We start from the raw sequence: 18,797 nt of genomic DNA, 5'->3' as shown, positions 1-18,797 counted from the left end.
GAGTTCACGGATCAAGCTGTTGTTTTGTTTACAAGCGTTACCCAGGTGCGCATGCGCGAATTTCTTTCTTCTCGCACTAAAAAGCATCAGCAACACATCTCAGAAATTATTTCGTTACTTTGACGTAATTTTTGCACCATTTTATATTAGCCGTTACATAGTTTTATACATGAAAATGTGTACAATTTCATGTAGAATACAACAAAAAAGCAACCCATGATTGTAGCTTTTATCAGTTTTGAAATATTTTCAAATAAATGACGATAAGTGGCAATATTTCAACCTTCGGTCAACTTTGACTCGACCAATATGGTAAAAAAAACGCAATTGTAAGCTAAAACTCTTACATTCTAATAATATTTAATCATTTGGCTTCATTTTGCAACAAATTGGAAGTCTCTAGCACAATATTTCGATTTATGGTGAATTTTTGAAAAAAAAAAATTTTCCTTACGTCCACGCGGTAACTCTTCCGAAAAAATTGGAAATTCTTTCGTCGGATTGTCGTAATGTTTGCACCATTTTATATTAGCCGTTACATGAGGTTTTATATATGAAAATGTGCGCAAGTTCATGTAGAATACAACAAAAAAACAACCCATGGTTGTAGCTTTTATCAGTTTTGAAACATTTTCATATAAATGATAAAAAGAAAAAATTTGACCTTCGGTCGACTTTAACTCGACCGAAATGGTAGAAAACTGCAATTGTAAGCTACAACACTTACAGTCTACTGATATTCAATCAATTACCTTCACTTTGCAACAAACGGGAAGTCTCTAGCACAATATTTTGATTTATGGTGAATTTTTGAAAACAACTTTTTTTACATCCGTGCGTTACGAATTCATGTATCATATTGTGATAATATTTTCTCTGTGTTGCTTTGATCGTTTTACAATTTGTTTTATACCAAAATGATCGCAATTTAGTGTACAATACAACGAAAAATCAATCAACTCATTAGCTTTAACCGTTTTGCTCACAGCACGATTTATATACAATATATGACATTTTTTTTGGCGCTGTCATATATTCCAATATTTATATATTTTTTTTTTTTTTTTTTTTTTATTTCTGATGGTTGCATACTAAACTTCAGGCAATGACAAAAAAAAGGAGCCTAAAATGAACTCAATCTTGAAAACTAAGTGTGCTGTGATTTAAAAAAAAAAAAAAAAAAAAAAACAACTTTTTTTCCTGCTTTGGCGCTCACTCCCGAACCCCGCCGGCATACGGGAGACGATTCCTGAAATACCGCTTAGGTGTTTAAGGGTTAATTAATTTGCATTTTTCAAAACTAACAACCCTGAGGTCTTGACATTAGGATAAATCTTCTAGGGACAGGTGGAGTAAGGTAACAAAATTGTATAAGACAGATAACATACTGAAACCTAGTTGAAAACAGCGCATAAAAAATTTGATACTTGTATCATACATGCACTTCTTGGGCAGTGGAAATATGGATATCAACCATCTACAATGAAAATGGCCATCTTCAAAGTGCAACTATAAAATATTGTAATTTACTGTTAGAACTCAAATTTGGTCACCAAGACATGTTCAAATCCAGGGAGAAAAATGCCAAGATCTTAAGGACTGGGGACCAGTTAAGTCAAAGCAGTAATAAATGTGGAGTACTGAGATGCTGACCAATAAGGAGGAACGGACACAAAGAATAGGCATAAATGAAGACCTGAACCAGAGACATTAATAGAAAAAACGTCATTTGCTTCCATGTCTAACCACATTAAAAAGGAATTTGAATAAAACAAATTGGAATACAAAAAACTTGAATAAAAAACATGTACTGACAGTATGGAAGGGCAAAGACATATTGCCCTTTCAATTTTCTTTGTCAACATACTTTTCCAGTATTGTAAATGACAGAATGATATAAATGTTCAATCAAATGACATTTACTAGAAATATCAAGTTAAGAACAATATAAATGTATATGAATATGTGGAAAACCTCCAAAGATGCAAGAACTAAACAAAACAGACAAAACTGTCAACCAAGAAGCCGATCCAAGTTACAATGAATTTAACATGTCAAACAACTACACTGCTGAAAATCAAGAGCACCTAATAGTCTCCACACCATAACAGCTTTTACAATATGCAACCACTCACATAAGGCATCACAGAGAGAGAGAGAGAGAGAGAGAGAGAGAGGAGAGAGAGAGAGAGAGAGAGAGAGATGCAACCACTCACATAAGGCATCACAGGTAAAGGAGAGAGAGAGAGAGAGAGAGAGAGAGAGAGAGAGAGAGAGAGAGAGAGAGAGAGAGAGAGAGAGAGAGAGAGAGAGAGAGAGAGCATGCACACTCATCTAATAATGATTTTACCATAATAAGATGCAAACACCAAAATATAGCCGTTTAGTAATCTTACTTCCGATTGTATAAAAATAAAACATGCATGCTCTTCATTGTCAAATTATCACCATATGAAACCTGCATAATGAATATGTATAAACTGGTTGAACTTAATGCAAGGCTTTATCCACCTGTGAGAAGTTTCTTTAACATGAATATAAATGATCATACCTGCTGTCGACGTAACTTTTCTTCTTGCAACTTGCGCTGACGTAACGACGGTTTAACTTCAACAACTAATTCAGGATTAACCTTTTTCTTATATTGTAATCGATGCCTCCTCCCCTTCATATGCATTTCCTTTGCATTAGGATCATTAAAACGACACTCGCACAACTTGCAGTTAAAACTCACAACTTTACCTTAGAAAGAAACGAATACATAATTACCACCATTATCTCTTATCTATCTCCATAATTTTATTGCACAGTTTGTTCTTCTCACAATAGAGCAAATCAGAATTTACAAACTACAGACTACTAACAGACTAAATGTTTTATAGGTAATTAAAATTTTTCCTTTGTGAGAAACAATTAAATAAAAAGCAGTCATTTCATATGATTAATTAGCAACATACAAACAACAAACATACCTTCTTCATTCTTAATTTCTTCTATGTACTCTTGCCCTACAGGTTCTACATCCTTTTCTTTCAAGTCTAGTAACTCCTCCTTTATGTCTTCCTTTTTGCCATCTGTGGCAGGAACACCTGCATTAGCAGTAGCTCCTCCAGCTGTAGTTGTCTTAGCTCCTGTGCTGGAGCCTGAGGACGCTGTTGATGTCTTCGTAGTACCACCGACTATTACAGGATCCGTTGAGGGAATAGGTTTTCCTAGCTTCTGGTGTAACTTAACTACCTAAAATTAAAGAGGAAAAATTGTATAAGTTATCAATAAAAGACCTATTTTTCCCTAATTAAACCATTACCCAAATACAGACTCATTTCCTTGACTTCTGAGCAGCCAAATAGGATATCACCTAATTATTGAAGTTCAAATTACAGCCCACTCTCATTTTATAAGTCTATATCTGTATTTTTCCCTTCCATCTTTCCATAAATTTGCAATGCATATGCAACAAAAAAAAGGCTGAAATTTTAGTGCCATTAATCAGTTTTCAGTTATCCAAAGGTCTCACAATAAACCTTTTAAGCTGTACATTCTGAAAACTTGACTAGCTCTTGGGACGTCACCTGTTCCATTACATACATAGTAAAGAATTCAAACATAGTAATGAATTCAACCCTAAAATTATTCCAAAGAAGCCACATGTCTATTTTCCTACAGAAAAACTATTTTTTCCCTAACCTTGCTGCATTTTAGATCACCTCAACTGGGCAAAATTCAACTTATCTGATACATCCAAGTCCAGAACACATGATTTTTTAGTCAGGCAAAATTCACTACATGCCGACCTGGCTGAAATAGTCGAGAACAAGTATGGTTTCATCCGTTTAGTTTTCAGGTTTATTTCTATTGTTCTCTCTTTCTACAAAATTTATCAAATTACTGACCAGTTTCTGTTTATCATAATAACCCCTAAACGCCGACTAAAATTGTCTGTTGGGTGCTTAATTGACATACGATACGTCGACGACAAATTTTTTTTTTTTTTTTTTTTTTAAATATTCGCAGAAAAATTTACAGGCCTAGTTTATGAAAAATTTTAAATCACGCGCCTTGAGGGATGCTGGGAGTTCAAGGATCAAGCTATTGTTTTGTTTACTCTCGCACTAAAAAGCATGAGCGACATCTCAGAAATTCTTTCATCACTTCGTCGTAACTTTTGCATAGTTTTATATTAGCTGTTACATGGAGTTTCATATATGAAAATGTGCGTAATTTCATGTAGAATACAACAAAAAACAACCCGCGTAATTTCATGTAGAATACAACTAAAAACAACCCAAGGTTGTAGCTTTTATCAGTTTTGAAATATTTTCATATAAATAACGATGTGCCAAAATTTAAACTTTCGGTCAACTTTGACTCGACCGAAATGGTAAAACAACGCAATTGTAAGTTAAAACTCTTACATTCTAGTAATATTCAATCATTTACCTTCATTTTGCAACAAATTAGAGGTCTCTAGCACAATATTTCGATTTATGGTGAATTTTTGAAAAAAAAACTTTTTCCTAACGTTCGCGGGCAGTAAATGCCAAAAATCTCTCTTTCGTCAGTTTGTCGTAATGTTTGCACCATTTTATATTAGCCATTACATAAAGTTTTATATATGAAAATGTGCACAAATTCATGCAGAATACAGCAAAAAATAACTCATGGTTGTAGCCTTTATCAGTTTTGAAATATTTTCATATAAATCATGATATAGAAAAAATTCGACCTTCAGTCAACTTTACCTCGACCGAAATGGTCGAAAACTGTAATTGTAAGCTAAAACACTTACAGTCTAGTAATATTCAATCAAACAGGAAGTCTCTAGCACAATATTTTGATTTATGGTGTCTTTTGACATTTTTTACGTCTGCGCGTTACGAATTCATGCATCATTTTGTGATAATATTTTGTCTGTTGCTTTGATCATTTTACAATTTGCTATATACCAAAATCATCACAATTTAGTGTACAATACAACGAAAAAAAATTAACTCGTTAGCTTTAACCGTTTTGCTCACAGCGTGATTTGTATACAATTATATATGAAATTTTTTTTCATTCTCATATATTCCAATATTTATACATGATAATGATATTTTTTTTCATTTCTGATGGTTGCATACTAAACTTCAGGCAATGACAAAAAAAAGGAGTCAAAAATCAACTCTTAATCTTAAAAACTAAGTGTGCTGTGATTTTTAAAAAAACGTTTTTTCCGCTTTGGCACTAACACCCAAACGCCGCTGGCATATGAGACACACTGGTAAATAGCGGCTCGGCGTTTAAGGGTTAATATTAATGCTTTTATTTGTTGACATTATGAAGGGAGGTAATTTTCGGTTGTGTCAAGTGTAAATCCATACAAGTATTTCCTTTTCTAAAGACTGAATGATCTTAAAATACTGTAGCTGTTGTTAACACTGAACAACACATTCATATAGACATTACAAAGAACATATAACCCTTAATAAACAAACAGGCTATGAATAAAATATAAAATTATACTTACAAAAATTAGGTAAAACTTAACCCTTAATAAACAAACAGGCTATGAATAAAATATAAAATTATACTTACAAAAATTAGGTAAAACTTATGTAAAAATAATTAACACCCCTTTAATAGTAATAATTCTCACTTGAGCTTAATATTGTTCATTTCAATGTTTAACCCTTAAGACCCAGGCTGAAAAAAAACTGAAAAAAACATATGTATGCAACACCCCACCCCAGACTGGGCAAACTTTGAGGTCAACCAATTTGAGAGAGTGGAAAGAAGACATGCATATGTACAAGGTCTACATTATGTAAGAAAAAAAAATTCTCCATACCTTCAATGAGAAGTTGAAAATTACTATTTACAACCCCTTGTAGGGTCTCTTTTGACAAGGCAAACGTAAATTTTACCAAGTAGTTTTTTTCTAATAATTAATGGTATTTTTTTCTATCATAATTACAGCTCACACAATATCATAGACACTCAAAAACTAAATCCATTAACAAATTCTGAGTATATTTGTTGTAAAATATTTACGTAATTTTACTGAGATCAAGGATGCAGTAACCTTTTTGAATTATACACATTTTTTCTTATGTCCTAACACTTTTCTTTGCAAAATTACAACCATAACTGACGACATACTCTCATCAAAGATAAGAACTGAAAACCAGCAGTAACCCCTGGGTATTTTTACAAGTAAATAGATAATGACGTCATTTGATCGACACATACACTACATGGCCCCCCTTGAAGTCAAGGACACAACTGAATCATGAGACGCATAGAATATACCAAATTTGTAACTAATTTGTATTTTTCATAACTAACAAACCTGAGGTCTTAACATTAGGATTTACTAGCGCCAAGCTGGAAACCACCGGTAGAATTAAATTACACTTGTGAGATCCAGGGACTAATGGCATCTATACCAGGTCACGGGGCATGTATACCCAGAATGCCCACGGCTACCTGTGACCCATCAGTTATATTTCTAACCCAGTTTAGACTGCTAGAGGGGTGGTTCGAGGTGGGCCTTTAACTGTCAAGACCTCAGGTTTGTTAGTTATGAAAAATACAAATTAGTTACAAATTTGGTATTTGTTCATACACGAAACAAACCTTTGGTCTTAACATTAGGATAGACTTACTATTGGAGGGAGGTAAGTCTCTACAACTGACTGGGAGTTTGCCACCTTATCCATTTCCGAATATATAGGGAAATTCTAAGAGAATGGACAATGAACCTAGGACCAAAGATATCAGCGGATCTATTGGTTTCCTCCCACTGGGTGTAGATACCATTCTACTGTTTACTCTTGTCCCTTGCGACTGGATCCACCTTCACCCCTCTTTTCCTTATTATCCAGAGGGGTGTGTTGCTACTGAAAAGTATATCATCAGCTAAGATAGCTTCATAGTATGGCTGACCATCTCACCTGCATCTAGTCCGTTCCAGCACATGACGGTACTCTCCTTCATATTGCCCGTAGTTAAAGGAGTAGGAAGAAAGTAGTAAAGAAAAAAGACCATGTCATCCCATTCATTCTACTTTCATACCTTCATCTTAGACTAGACGCAAACTGACCCGCCGGCAAGGGGTGGGGGGGGGGGGGGGGGGGGGGGGGGGGGGGGGGGGGGGGACTGGATGAACTATATCACTTGTTGGGCCGCCACCACTGGACCCAAGGAAAAGGTGTCCAAGGATCTATGGGCAACATCTTTCAAATAAAATGAGGTGAAAGTTGTTTGGCGCTTCCACACGCCAGCTTTCAGAATTTTATCCACAGACATGTTCTTCTTAAATGCCAGGGAAGCACTCACACCCCTGATGTCATGAGCTCTAGCTCCCACCTGGCTATCTGACCCTCTGTCTTCTGCAGTATAAGCATCTCTGATCGTCTCCCTTAGCCAAATGATATTGTATTCTTGGACACTTCCTTCTTGTTCCGTCCTGTACTTACGAACAACCTCTGGCACCCCGGCTGAGGTGCCTTGTTCTCTTTAAGTACTCCCTTAGTGCCCTGACGGGGCACAGGAGCATCTCAGCTTTGTCGTTGTCTACAAAGTCTGCCAAGGAAGGTATGGTAAAGGAGTCGAATCTGCCGTCTACTATTGTTGGATTTTGGGTCTTTGCCACGAATTCTGGGACAAACTCACACACCATTGATCTCCAACCTCTCGAGTGCTTTATGAGATATGAGAGGCCATGTAGCTCCCCCACCCTTTTGGTGAAGCCAGGGCCAATAAGAAGACTGTCTTCAGGGTCAGGCTCCTATCCGAGGACTGCCTTAGTGGTTCGTAGGGGGTTTTTGTCAGACTACTCAGTACCTTGGTCAGATCCCAATCTGGGGTTTTTAGCTCTTTGGTGGGCATGACTGTTCAAAGCTCCTCATCAGCATGGCCAACTCCCATGAAGACGATATGTCCACTCCTTTCATTCGTAAGACTGAGGCTAGAGCAGCCCTGTACCCCTTCACTGCAGATAGACATATGTTTTTCTGTTCTGAGATATATCAGAAAGTCTGCTAACTGCTGAATAGTGGTACCGAGTGGAGAAAAGTTCCCTCTACGACACCAATCACAGTATGCTGACCACTTTTCCTTGGTATACTGTCGCAGATGATTTTCTGATATTACCTGCCATCTGAGTTGCTGCTTTCTGCGAAAACCCTCGCTCTCGGAGGAGAATACTTGACAGTCTCCACCCTGAAGCGATAGGGACTTCACCGACTGGTGGTACCTCTCCACGTGAGGCTGACACAGAAGGTTGCTCCATGGAGGTAACTCTCTTGGCACATCTACTAGGAGTTCCAGTAGGTCTGGAAACCACTCTGCTTTCGGCCATAACGGGGCTACCAGGTCATCTTGAGGTTCTGAGACCGCATTACCCTGTTCAGAACCTGACGGATTAGACAAAATGGAGGAAATGCATACACGTCCAGATTGTCCCAGGGGTGTTGTAGCGCATCTTCTGCTACTGCCTCTGCGTCCGGGACCTACTGAACAATACACTTCCAACTTTTTGTTGTACCTGGTTTGCGAATAGGTCTATGATCGGTCCTTCCCACAACATGAGCATCCTGTCCACTACCTGTTGGTGTAGGGACCACTCCGTTCCCCAGAATCTGATCCCTGCGGCTCAACTTGTCGGCCACTATGTTTCTTTTTCCCGGAATATACCTGGCCTTGATGTCTACCAGGTTCTCTATAGCCCACTGGTGAAGTTGAACTGTCATCACATGTAACTGCCGAGAAACTAAGCCTCCTTGCTTGTTTATATAAGCTACTACTGTGGTGTTGTCTGACATCAATACCACTGAGTATCCCTTTACTCTCTCCCTGAATTCTTGTAGAGCCCAGGAAAGCTGCTTTCAACTCCAGCACGTTTATATGGAGTTCTCTGTCCTTGCAACTCCATTTTGCTGACACCATCAACTCCTCCATATGGGCTCCCCAGCCTTCTAGTGACGCATCCGAGAACAGCAAGAGGTCTGGGGAGGATTGTTGAAGGGGGACACCCACTGTCAGATTGTCGTCGTTCACCCACCACAGCAAGTCTTTCCTCACTTCTGCCGACAAGGGAATTTGCTCGTACGGGTGATCTACTGTTGGTGACCAAAAACTCCTTCATCCTCCATTGTAGGGACCGAAGGTGTAGCCTTCCTGTGTACTAGCTTCTCCAGGGAGGTTAGGATTCCCAGCACCACCTGCCACTGTCTTGCTGGCTGTGTCTGCTTTCCCAGAAAGGCATTCACCACTTGTTTGCATTTCTCTACTCTTTGGTCTGTCAGGAATACTTTGGCTTGTGTTGTGTCATCACCATTCCCAGATATTCCAAACGTTGACTTGGATCCAGCTGCGACTTCTGCTGATTCACCACAATACCTAGGCTGTGACAAAGCTGCAGGAGGGCCGCCCGTCCCTGAGTAATTTCTCTCTGGACTTTGCTATCACCAGCCAATCGTCCAGATATCTTATTAGCCTGATCCCTGAGCATGCGCCCACGCCGACACGAGGGTGAACACTCTTGTAAAAACTTGAGGAGACGTTGTCAATCCGAAGCACAGGACCTTGAATTCGAAAGCTTTCCCTGCAAGACTGAAGCCGAGAAATTTCCTTGAAGACTGATGGACTGGTATCTGAAAGTATGCGTCCTTTAAATCGACTGTCAGCATAAAGTCTCCGATTCTGACTGCTTGTAGAACCGTTTTCGGAGTTTCCATCTTGAAACTGGTTTTCCTTATAAACAGATTCAGCGTTGACAGGTCTATTACTGTCCTCCACTCCTCGTTGGCTTTGGGTACCAGGAAAATCCTGCTGTAGAAGCCTTTTGTCGGACTGCATACTTGTTGCACAGCTCCTTTTTCCCTCATCTTCTTCACTTCGTCCTGCAGAATAGTGGCCTTCTGAGATTTGTGGGCATAAGTGACGTGGGGTAATGGTTGATCTGTCAGGGGCGGGGTTACCTCGAACGGAATTAAATACCCGATCCTGAGAACATCCACCACCCACTGCTCTGCCCCTATTTTCCTGCCACACCTTCCAGTGATTTGCCAGGCAACCCCCCACTGGTGTGGCCGAGCGATGGGAGGCGCCCATCCTATCTTCTTGAGCCTCTCCCTCTTCCCCTATTGCCCCTTCCTCTGTTGTTTCTATTGTGAATGGGCCGATGAGTTATCCTCTTTGGGGAAGAGGGTCTTGTGACTCTATTAGGATGCTATGTCTCACTGTCTTCTTTCGAGACATCTGCTGTTGTCTTCCCTCCAAAGGAGTAGTTTGGCTGTTAGACGTTTTCCTAACTGCCTGTTGCACCAACCTATCGTTAGTGTCCATCCTTCTTTTATCTATCGTCTCTTCCAGTATGACCTCTGGCAACAGTAGTTGCGATTCCAAGATATCCCCATTCCTCATTGCTAACAGGGAATCCAAATCCACATTGCGGCTTAGTCTAGCCAATGCTGCATCTCTCCTCATTAGCAGGATATTTTGCCCAAACATTGGCACTTACGTTTGTCAGGTACGCAATCGCCTTGGACCCTGACTGTAGTAATCTAATGAACAATGGTTCATCCACTACTTTCCTTGTTGCTTCCGAGGATGCAATTTTCGCCACTGCTGTTGACCAAAGGTCTAACCAGGACGCAGCCTGAAAGACAGAAGAAGCCTGTTGCTTCTAACGTAGCAGCCTCTTGTACGTCATCGAAGGGCACTCCATTTTAACCTGATCCAAGGTTAATCCAGGCCTTAACCTTACAACATTAGGGTTCATTTGTCTAGACAGCAAAGGGACCTTCGGTGTCGTATAATATTTCCTTTGTTTTATCATTGGAGGGGGAATAAATTTAAATGATCTATTAGATCTTAAGGAATTATCCCTCCCTGCAATCTTTGCATTTTACGTTTGTTGCAAGACCCGGATTCCGCAATGACTCGAACAAGGCAATTCATACGACACCTTGGTATCCCTCTTTAGTCCAAACGCCATGTCAATTCCAGGAGGAAGCATACTGGCCGGTGTTTCTGTCTTCTCCGAAAGGCTATTGAATTGACGAATCAAATCAATAACCTCTGCATACGAGGCCAGAAACTCTTGGTTTTCTCCTTCCTCCGGCTCTAGTGTACCACTCTCCGTCACGAGGGATGTTGTCTCGCCTCTATCTTCTGACAGACGGCCCGGAATTCCACGGCCGCCTGCCCCTACGGCCGCGGTCTCTTTGATCTTTGCTGGCCGCTGTTGGCTCGATCCCAGATAGTCAGCAGGGGAACGAGAACGTCTCACTCTTTCTCTGCTCACGGATCTAGAGCGAGAATCTCGTCTAGATCTCCACGATGAAGGCTCCTTAAGACAGAGGTAAGTTCGTCTCTATTAGTATTGGCATCGTTTTCGAGCGTCGGCGAGCCCGGCCTCGGCCTTCTATCCAGACGGACACTGCCTTCCACGAACGTATCCGCCGAGGTTGCCAACTCTCTATTTTTCGTACTTTTAATAGGAGCCTTATCGTCCTTCGTACGTATTTTGAACGGCCTTACGGGCGAAACTGGGACCTGCATTCCATCCTCTGCTGCACCTTTCGCCGCCAACGTCGATTTTACCAGAGGTTATCGCAGTTTTTGCGATCCGAACTGGCAACTCCGCCTCGGCCGCTAGCTCGCCGGCCGTCATCCTCTCGCTTGTTCGGACTCTTGCGAACGGCTTCGTCTGCCAACCTTGTGCTTAATAGCCACTGATTTTCCGACCTTCTTGCTGACTTGGAAATGACAGTCTTGGTCCGAAGAAGAGGAAGAATTGATTCTTCTCCTCTTGGCCCGAGGATCCGCCAGGAACTCCCGAATCCTCCTCCAACGCTTGACTGGCGCTCGCCGTGACGTTATCGGACTTAGCGATGACGCCGAACTAGAGGAAGAAGACGAAGAAGGCGAATCACACTTTTTCTTTTTGTCTCTCTTATTCATTCTCTCCTCTATATCCTGTAATTTCTGCATTACAGTTTGCATTGACGGTCAGAAGGCGTATTAGCGTCTGGGTGCAGCGAAAAAGGCCGAGAATCGGTCTGTGACGTCATCACGCCTGCCATCTCAGAGTGTGACGTATGTTGTGACGTCATCCCTCTCGTAGGGAGAGACTGAGAGGTTTCTGCTGGCAACCGCACGTTTGCTGCCAAACTACCTCCCACGTTCTGCATCGCTGTAAATACTGATTGGGATGGTGAAGCCGCGGCATTAATTCCCATAAATTGCAAGCCCGGGGGATGAGGAACATTCAGCGCTGCCGGACCCTGCTGGAACCGTGACGTCATATAATGCGCAAGCAGACCATCCAAGGTTGGTACGCCTGGTAGGCCTAGCGCTGACCACGGACCATCTAACCTATGCGCTTGAGTAGCAGGAGCCTGGAACAAAGATGGCGGATCTCCCCCTCTCTACTTGCTGGGAACAAAGGAGAATGCAAATTATTCATAAAATTACCCAAGGCCCCTCCTGACGTTTCCGATACAGAACCGCTAGGAGAAACCGAAGGGGTATGAGACAATTCAAAAGCAGGTGGAGAAATATATGGAGCAGCCTGGTTTATTACCGATACAAAAGAAGCCGGTAAGGATTGGTCATCCAAAGATGGCGTCACCCCCTTCCTTTTGTATTGGCTTTTCCCATAGAACTTCTTCCACTGTTCCACCGACCAACCGCGACAAACAGAACACGGATTAGTAACCGTGCATACGTTTTCCCTGCACCTACTACACGTTGGATGAGGATCCGTCGACACCGAAGTTAGGAACCTAGAACATGGAAAGCCACTGACTCCTGGGCATTTCCTTTGTCTCCTCTTCGAAGCGGTAGACGATCCCGATGTTGAGGCAAAATTCTCCATCATACCACGTATACACTCTTACCACACACTGATCACACTTGGAGAAAGAAAAGGAATGAAAAATAAAAAATGAAATGGATAAAGAATGGGCAAACTGAAAAACCGGCTTTAAATGAGATAGACAGTAACACGTCTTATCTTAAAGGCGGTAGGAAAATAACTGATGGGTCACAGGTAGCCGTGGGCATTCTGGGTATACATGCCCCGTGACCTGGTATAGATGCCATTAGTCCCTGGATCTCACAAGTGTAATTTTAATTCTACCGGTTTCCAGCTTGGCGCTAGTAAATCCTAATGTTAAGACCGAAGGTTTGTTTCGTGTATGAACAACTAAGCGTTAAGACAGCCTAAGTTGCCATTAGTAAATTTATGGGCTACTGAAGCAATGGAACCACTTTCCCACCCAATTTTTCCAAATCAACGGCATGTAATATTGTTTTCTCACCAGCAGGTAATGTGTCCACCATCTTTGGAGGGTGGACCATTCAGGAGGGGTGGGGCTACTGTGGCTAACCCTGCAGAGCCAATGATGGATAACTAACAAGTACATATAAGCAGGGACTAAACCTTCCCCTAAGAGATCCCCATATTTGGAAAGAGACACTTAGATTACAAAATCTTAGGAGGCTCCCTTTACATGAACTGCATGTATTTAAGCCTTGAACATACAAACGACACCTAATGAAACAACCAGCTAAAATTCTTATGTTAATCTCACCTTACAAAAAGCAATTAACCTCTTCAAAATGACAAATCTATGGGTATTTTCCTAACCTAAAAAACCTTTGGTCTTATCATTAGGATAATATTCTAGTACCAGCAGGAATACTGGTAAATTAATAAAAAAAACAGGAATACTGGTAAATTAATAATAAAAAAAAAAAAAAAAAAAAAAAAAAAAAAAAAAAAAAAAGTAAAAAAAAAAAAAAACTTGTATACACAAGGAACTGAAATTGAAAACACTTATACACACTGGTTGTATATGAGACACTTGATTCAACAACCAACAGAAGCACAAGCAATTGACCTCCCACCACAATAAGTCTTAGCTACCCAAAATACCTCAGATAGACCGGGCCAAAGACTATCACGCTCAATGGTAGAACAGTAGCAGTTGGTTACAATGAACTAACTCTCGATAAGCTTCCACTCCATGTCAAAACTCCTTTAACCACCAACAAAACCCATTGCTCCAGCTCAAAAGGAAGACTGAATTGGTTGGAAAATCTGTCGGATCAACCAAACTTTCTAATTCTGATTCTGATCTGGAAAATCTTGTGATTATGTGAACGTTCCTAACCAATGGGGAGAATCAAAAACATAGAAACCAAAACCAACTGTTTACCAATAGCAACTCCCACAACTGGAAAAGGAGTAAAAATCCCAAAAAGACAATGTTCTGTCTACTAACAGTAACTACCTCCATGTTTAAATGGAAGCTGAAACGATACCATGTGCAGATTCTCTATAAGCAGGTGACAATTGAGCAGGATACATGTGCACAGGCAATAAAAGCGCAAATCGTAGACACGTAACAAAGCAACACACAAGTGATAGGAGTACAAGCAATAATTAGGTGCCAACGAAAGGCGTAAAGGCGATACGAGCACAAGCCATATGTATACCAGTAACAGGCACCCACACACTAAGCAAAAACCATAGATGAGCAAGATAAAAGCAGACCAGCTATAGCTGCATACTGATAGGAGCACAAGCCATGGGCATGCACAAGATAGCATGCATGCAATGTTAAAACTCGAACAAGGGAATCCACTAATATCCGGGCATTTCCTCTGTTTCTTGCGAGATCCCGAAGAAACCTTGGCTGGGGAGTTAAAAAGATCCATCATATCCCGAAACTTGTAAAATCTAACAGAAAATGCATACTGAGCAGAGAAAGAAATTAAGAGTGAGCAGACTAAACCAGCTTTAAAAAGGACACAGAGCAAAGCACATCCCTTCTTAAAGGCAGTAATAAAGTGACTAGTGCGGTCACGAGATGCCGCGAGATGCCAAGGGATTGTGGGAGATCCCACAGAGCATGTAACCAAACACATATGCCAATAGTTCCTTGCATACAAAATTTTTTCATAACTTTACCAGTTTTCCAGTTGGCCCTAGATTTATCCTTATGTTAAGACCGAAGGTTTGTTTCCTATATGAACAATAAGTTTATCAATATACTATACAGATACATTGATTCATTCATCTCCTCATTACAAACATAATGCTCACCTTTTGATGCTTAGCACCACGGATATGAGCAGCATAGGCATCTGCCCCTGTACAGGTAACATCGCACAGCTCACAACGAAGAGAAGCCCCATGCCTCGAGGGAGCAGGTCCTGCTTTTGCTGCCGCTTCCTTTTTCTTATGCTTCTGGCCTTCTAAATGCTCCCTGTATGTCTGAGGACCTGCACAGCTAATCTTACACACATCACAGTAATGTAACTGTTGTGGTTTTGGTGGAGCTTTGGGCTTTTGAGTTTTCCCCTGCACTGGGCCTGCCTTCTTGAAGGTTTGCCAAGTGTTTGCAGTTGTTTTTACAGCTGCCGCTGCTGCAGCAGCTGGTTGTGAAGCTTGTGGAACATACAAAGTAGCAGCTGAAAGATTAAATAAATATGACAAACAGTGATGTTATTACATCCCAACATCTTCTAAACAATTTTTTTTTAAAGATTTCCCAAACATTACAAAATTATGCACCAATAACTGTGGGTAATTAGGATAGTATATTAATACAGTTACAACATTACACACACACACACACATATATATAAATATATATATATATATAAATATACTATATATATATATATATATATATAGATTTATATATATTATATATATATATATATGTGTGTGTGTGTGTGTGTGTGTATATATATACACACATACACACACAGTGGTACCTCGACATACGAAATTAATCCGTTCCGAGGCGGCCTTCGTAACCTGAGCTTTTCGTATATTGAACCGCATTTTACATGTAAATTGCCCGATTCGTTCCCAGCCCTACAAAAACACCTCAGTAAATACAACAATTTGGACCATTCAATACCTAACTTAATATGTACTACATAGTAGTACCTGTAAATAAAGTGTAATAGTGTACGTACATGGTATACAAGAAATACTGTACGTACGTATGTAGTAAAATGTGGAAGCTTACCTTTCGAGTGAGGCTATCTCCGAAAGCGGTGACAGAGGAGAAGGACAACCGGCAGAAAACTTGTAATAGTACGTACACTTAACCTTATGAAACACGTTAAAAAATGTCAGGAAACATAGACTAAACTTTACGAAACACATTAACAAAACCGTAACACTTAATTACTTTACAAAAAACTTAAAATTAAATTTTTTTTCTTTTCTGGGTTTTTACATTTTTTTTTTTTACTTTATACTTTACTACTTTTTTTTTTTTTTTTTTTTTTTATTTAAACAAAATTTCAATTTCTCCACCACTCTCAACTTTGTTTTTTCATAGTATCAATTGGATCTTCCTTTTTGCTTACTCCTACTAATCGCCTCTTTAAAAAATAACTATCCAAGGAAGACTGCTTCTTCCTACTTTTCACAATGTTCCTGAAACGACTCAGGCAAACATCATCAAACTGCGCAAGCACATGACCTGTGTAAGCCTTTTCGGGGTGTGTCTTTTCTACAAATGATTGCACCTTATGAAAAGCAGCTAGGGCATCCTTAATTTCTGCCGTTGTCACAGGGTCGTCGTCCTCCTCCTCCTCCTCCTCACTGCTGCTAGAGAACTCTTCTTGAACGACGTTATGTTGCATGGCCTCCAACTCCTTCAGGTCATCCGTTGTAAGCTCTTCTTGGTGCTCCTCAAGGTCATTGATGTCGCCCTCGTCGATGACCAGCCCCATAGACAAGCCGACTGCAACGATCTCGTCAAGATCTGGTTACGAAACAGTTTCAGGATCGTCAACTGTTTCTGAATCTGCATCAGCTTCGCCCATGTTGAATCCCTCGAAGTCTCGGGCGGATACGGCATCAGGCCAGTTTCCTCCACGAAGAATTTAAGGTTCGCCTCGAAACCTCCTGCCAAGCTTGATCGATGAGTCGGATGCATATCATGACATCGAAATGCTCCTTCCAAAATTCACGCAAGGTGAGGTTTGTGGTATCAGTGATGTCGAAACATCTCTTGAAAAGATGTTTCGAATACAGCTTTTTGAAGTTCGATATCACTTGCTGGTCCATGGGCTGGATGAGAGGGGTGGTGTTAGGCAGAAGATCAAGAACCCTGATAAAAGAATACTCCGCTAGGATATCTTCCTTGAGGCCAGGAGGGTGAGCAGGGGCATTGTCCAACAACAGTAGACACTTCAGAGGGAGGCGCTTCTCTTCCAATAATTTCTTCACTGTCGGGCCGAAACAGATTTACCCACTTGAACAAACATCTCGTTACCCAGGCTTTCGCATTAGCCCTCCACATCACTGGAAGCTTCTCCTTTAGCACTTTGTGGGCCTTGAAGGCTCGAGGAGTATCCAAATGATACACAAGTAGGGGCTTCACCTTGCAATACCCACTGGAGTTCGAACAAAGTGCGAGCGTAAGCCTGTCTTTCATAGGCTTATGCCCGGGTAGCTTCTCTTCCTCCGTGATGTACGTCCGACAAGGCCTTTTTCCAAAAAAGGCCAGTCTCATCACAGTTGAAGACTTGCTGAGAACTGTAGCCTTCCTTGATCGTCATCTCGTGAACGTCTTAATAAAAGGCTTCGGCCGCTTTCGTGTCTGAGCTGGCCGCCTCCCCATGCTGCACCACCAAATGGATGCCTGTCCGTTTCCGGAATTTTTCAAACCACCCATGAGAAGCCTTGAAGTCTGGGGTCGGTGTCGATGTCCCTTCTCCTCCGTCGTCTTCACCCTTGGCAATCAAATCGCTGAAAATAGCGCTGGCCTTGTGGCAGATTGCAGTCTCGGTAATCGTATCGCCAGCGATTTCTTTGACTTTTATCCATACAAGCAGCAGCTTTTCCATCTCGTCGTGCACGTGGCTCCTCTTGCTAGACAAAATAGTCACGGCCTTGGAAGGTGTAGCTGCTTTGATGGCTTCCTTCTGCTGAAGGATATTGCCTACCGTCAACGGATTTCGGCCATATTCCTTAGCGATCACACTCAACCGCATGCCAGCTCCATACTTCTTGATAATCTACATTTTTGTCTCCAAAGAAAGCATCCTCTTCTTTCCATGAACTTCAACTTTCTTGGGACCCATGACTACGTATATACTTTACGTAATCAAGTTATGTAGTATACTTATGTACTAAAGTTCTCACGCAACACGATAAAGTAGTACTACAACGAAATCACTAAAGAATTTACGTTAATAAACGAAATCGTATAAAACAAACTAATTCGGCGTGCGTATACATACGATGCTGCTACCGAGTGGCCGAAGAAGAACGCCACTACGTAGATGCACGATGGGAGAGATGCTGACCAATAGGAGAGCAGGATCTTATGGCAGTGACTAGCATTAGGAAGCAATGGGAGCGGGAGGATGGTGGCGAGTCTACTCAGTTGGCGGCACGCGAGTTTTAAAATTGTTATCGGTGGTACAGCAAATCTCAGGACTTAACAGCAACAACCTTTCGTATCCTGAACTATTTTTGTATGTAGAGCCAAAAGAATCTTTGTATTTGCTTCCGTAACTCGAATTTTTCGAAAGTTGTTTTTTTTCTTTTTTTTATTCAACATGACACAGAAAAGGATGGCACATCTGCTCTTTATGGCAGCCCCCCCCCCCCCCCCCTCCCCCCCCCCCCCAACCAATCAAAAAAAAATTTAACCAAATACATGTGTAAAGTGGGGTTACCTACCTCCCACCCCCAAAACAATGGAATACCCATTTCCAAGTTCCAAAACTTGGTTATATGCATACACTCCACTAATGACTACATA

At 41.0% G+C, this 18,797-nt stretch overlaps 1 protein-coding gene across 10 annotated transcripts in view; it reads right to left on the bottom strand.

Annotated features, from left to right (window-relative positions):
• Window positions 1-18,797, bottom strand: part of LOC135210717 (zinc finger RNA-binding protein-like) — a 116,279-nt gene that overhangs the window by 52,711 nt on the left and 44,771 nt on the right. For 9 of the 10 annotated variants that reach the window (XM_064243504.1, XM_064243505.1, XM_064243509.1 and 6 more), the window contains 3 exons: window positions 15,104-15,471; window positions 2,973-3,237; window positions 2,552-2,742 (listed from right to left, as the gene is read on the bottom strand). In XM_064243504.1, coding sequence (XP_064099574.1) covers window positions 2,552-2,742; window positions 2,973-3,237; window positions 15,104-15,471 — 824 coding nt within the window. The remainder of the gene's footprint in view (window positions 1-2,551; window positions 2,743-2,972; window positions 3,238-15,103; window positions 15,472-18,797) is intronic. The other variant, XM_064243506.1, reaches the window with a different exon arrangement.

This window comes from Macrobrachium nipponense, chromosome 4 (genome assembly GCF_015104395.2).
Source record: "Macrobrachium nipponense isolate FS-2020 chromosome 4, ASM1510439v2, whole genome shotgun sequence".
Taxonomy (NCBI): domain Eukaryota; kingdom Metazoa; phylum Arthropoda; class Malacostraca; order Decapoda; family Palaemonidae; genus Macrobrachium; species Macrobrachium nipponense.
The sequence above is the reverse complement of the archived record's forward strand: the minus strand, read 5'-3'. Positions and strand labels throughout refer to the sequence as shown.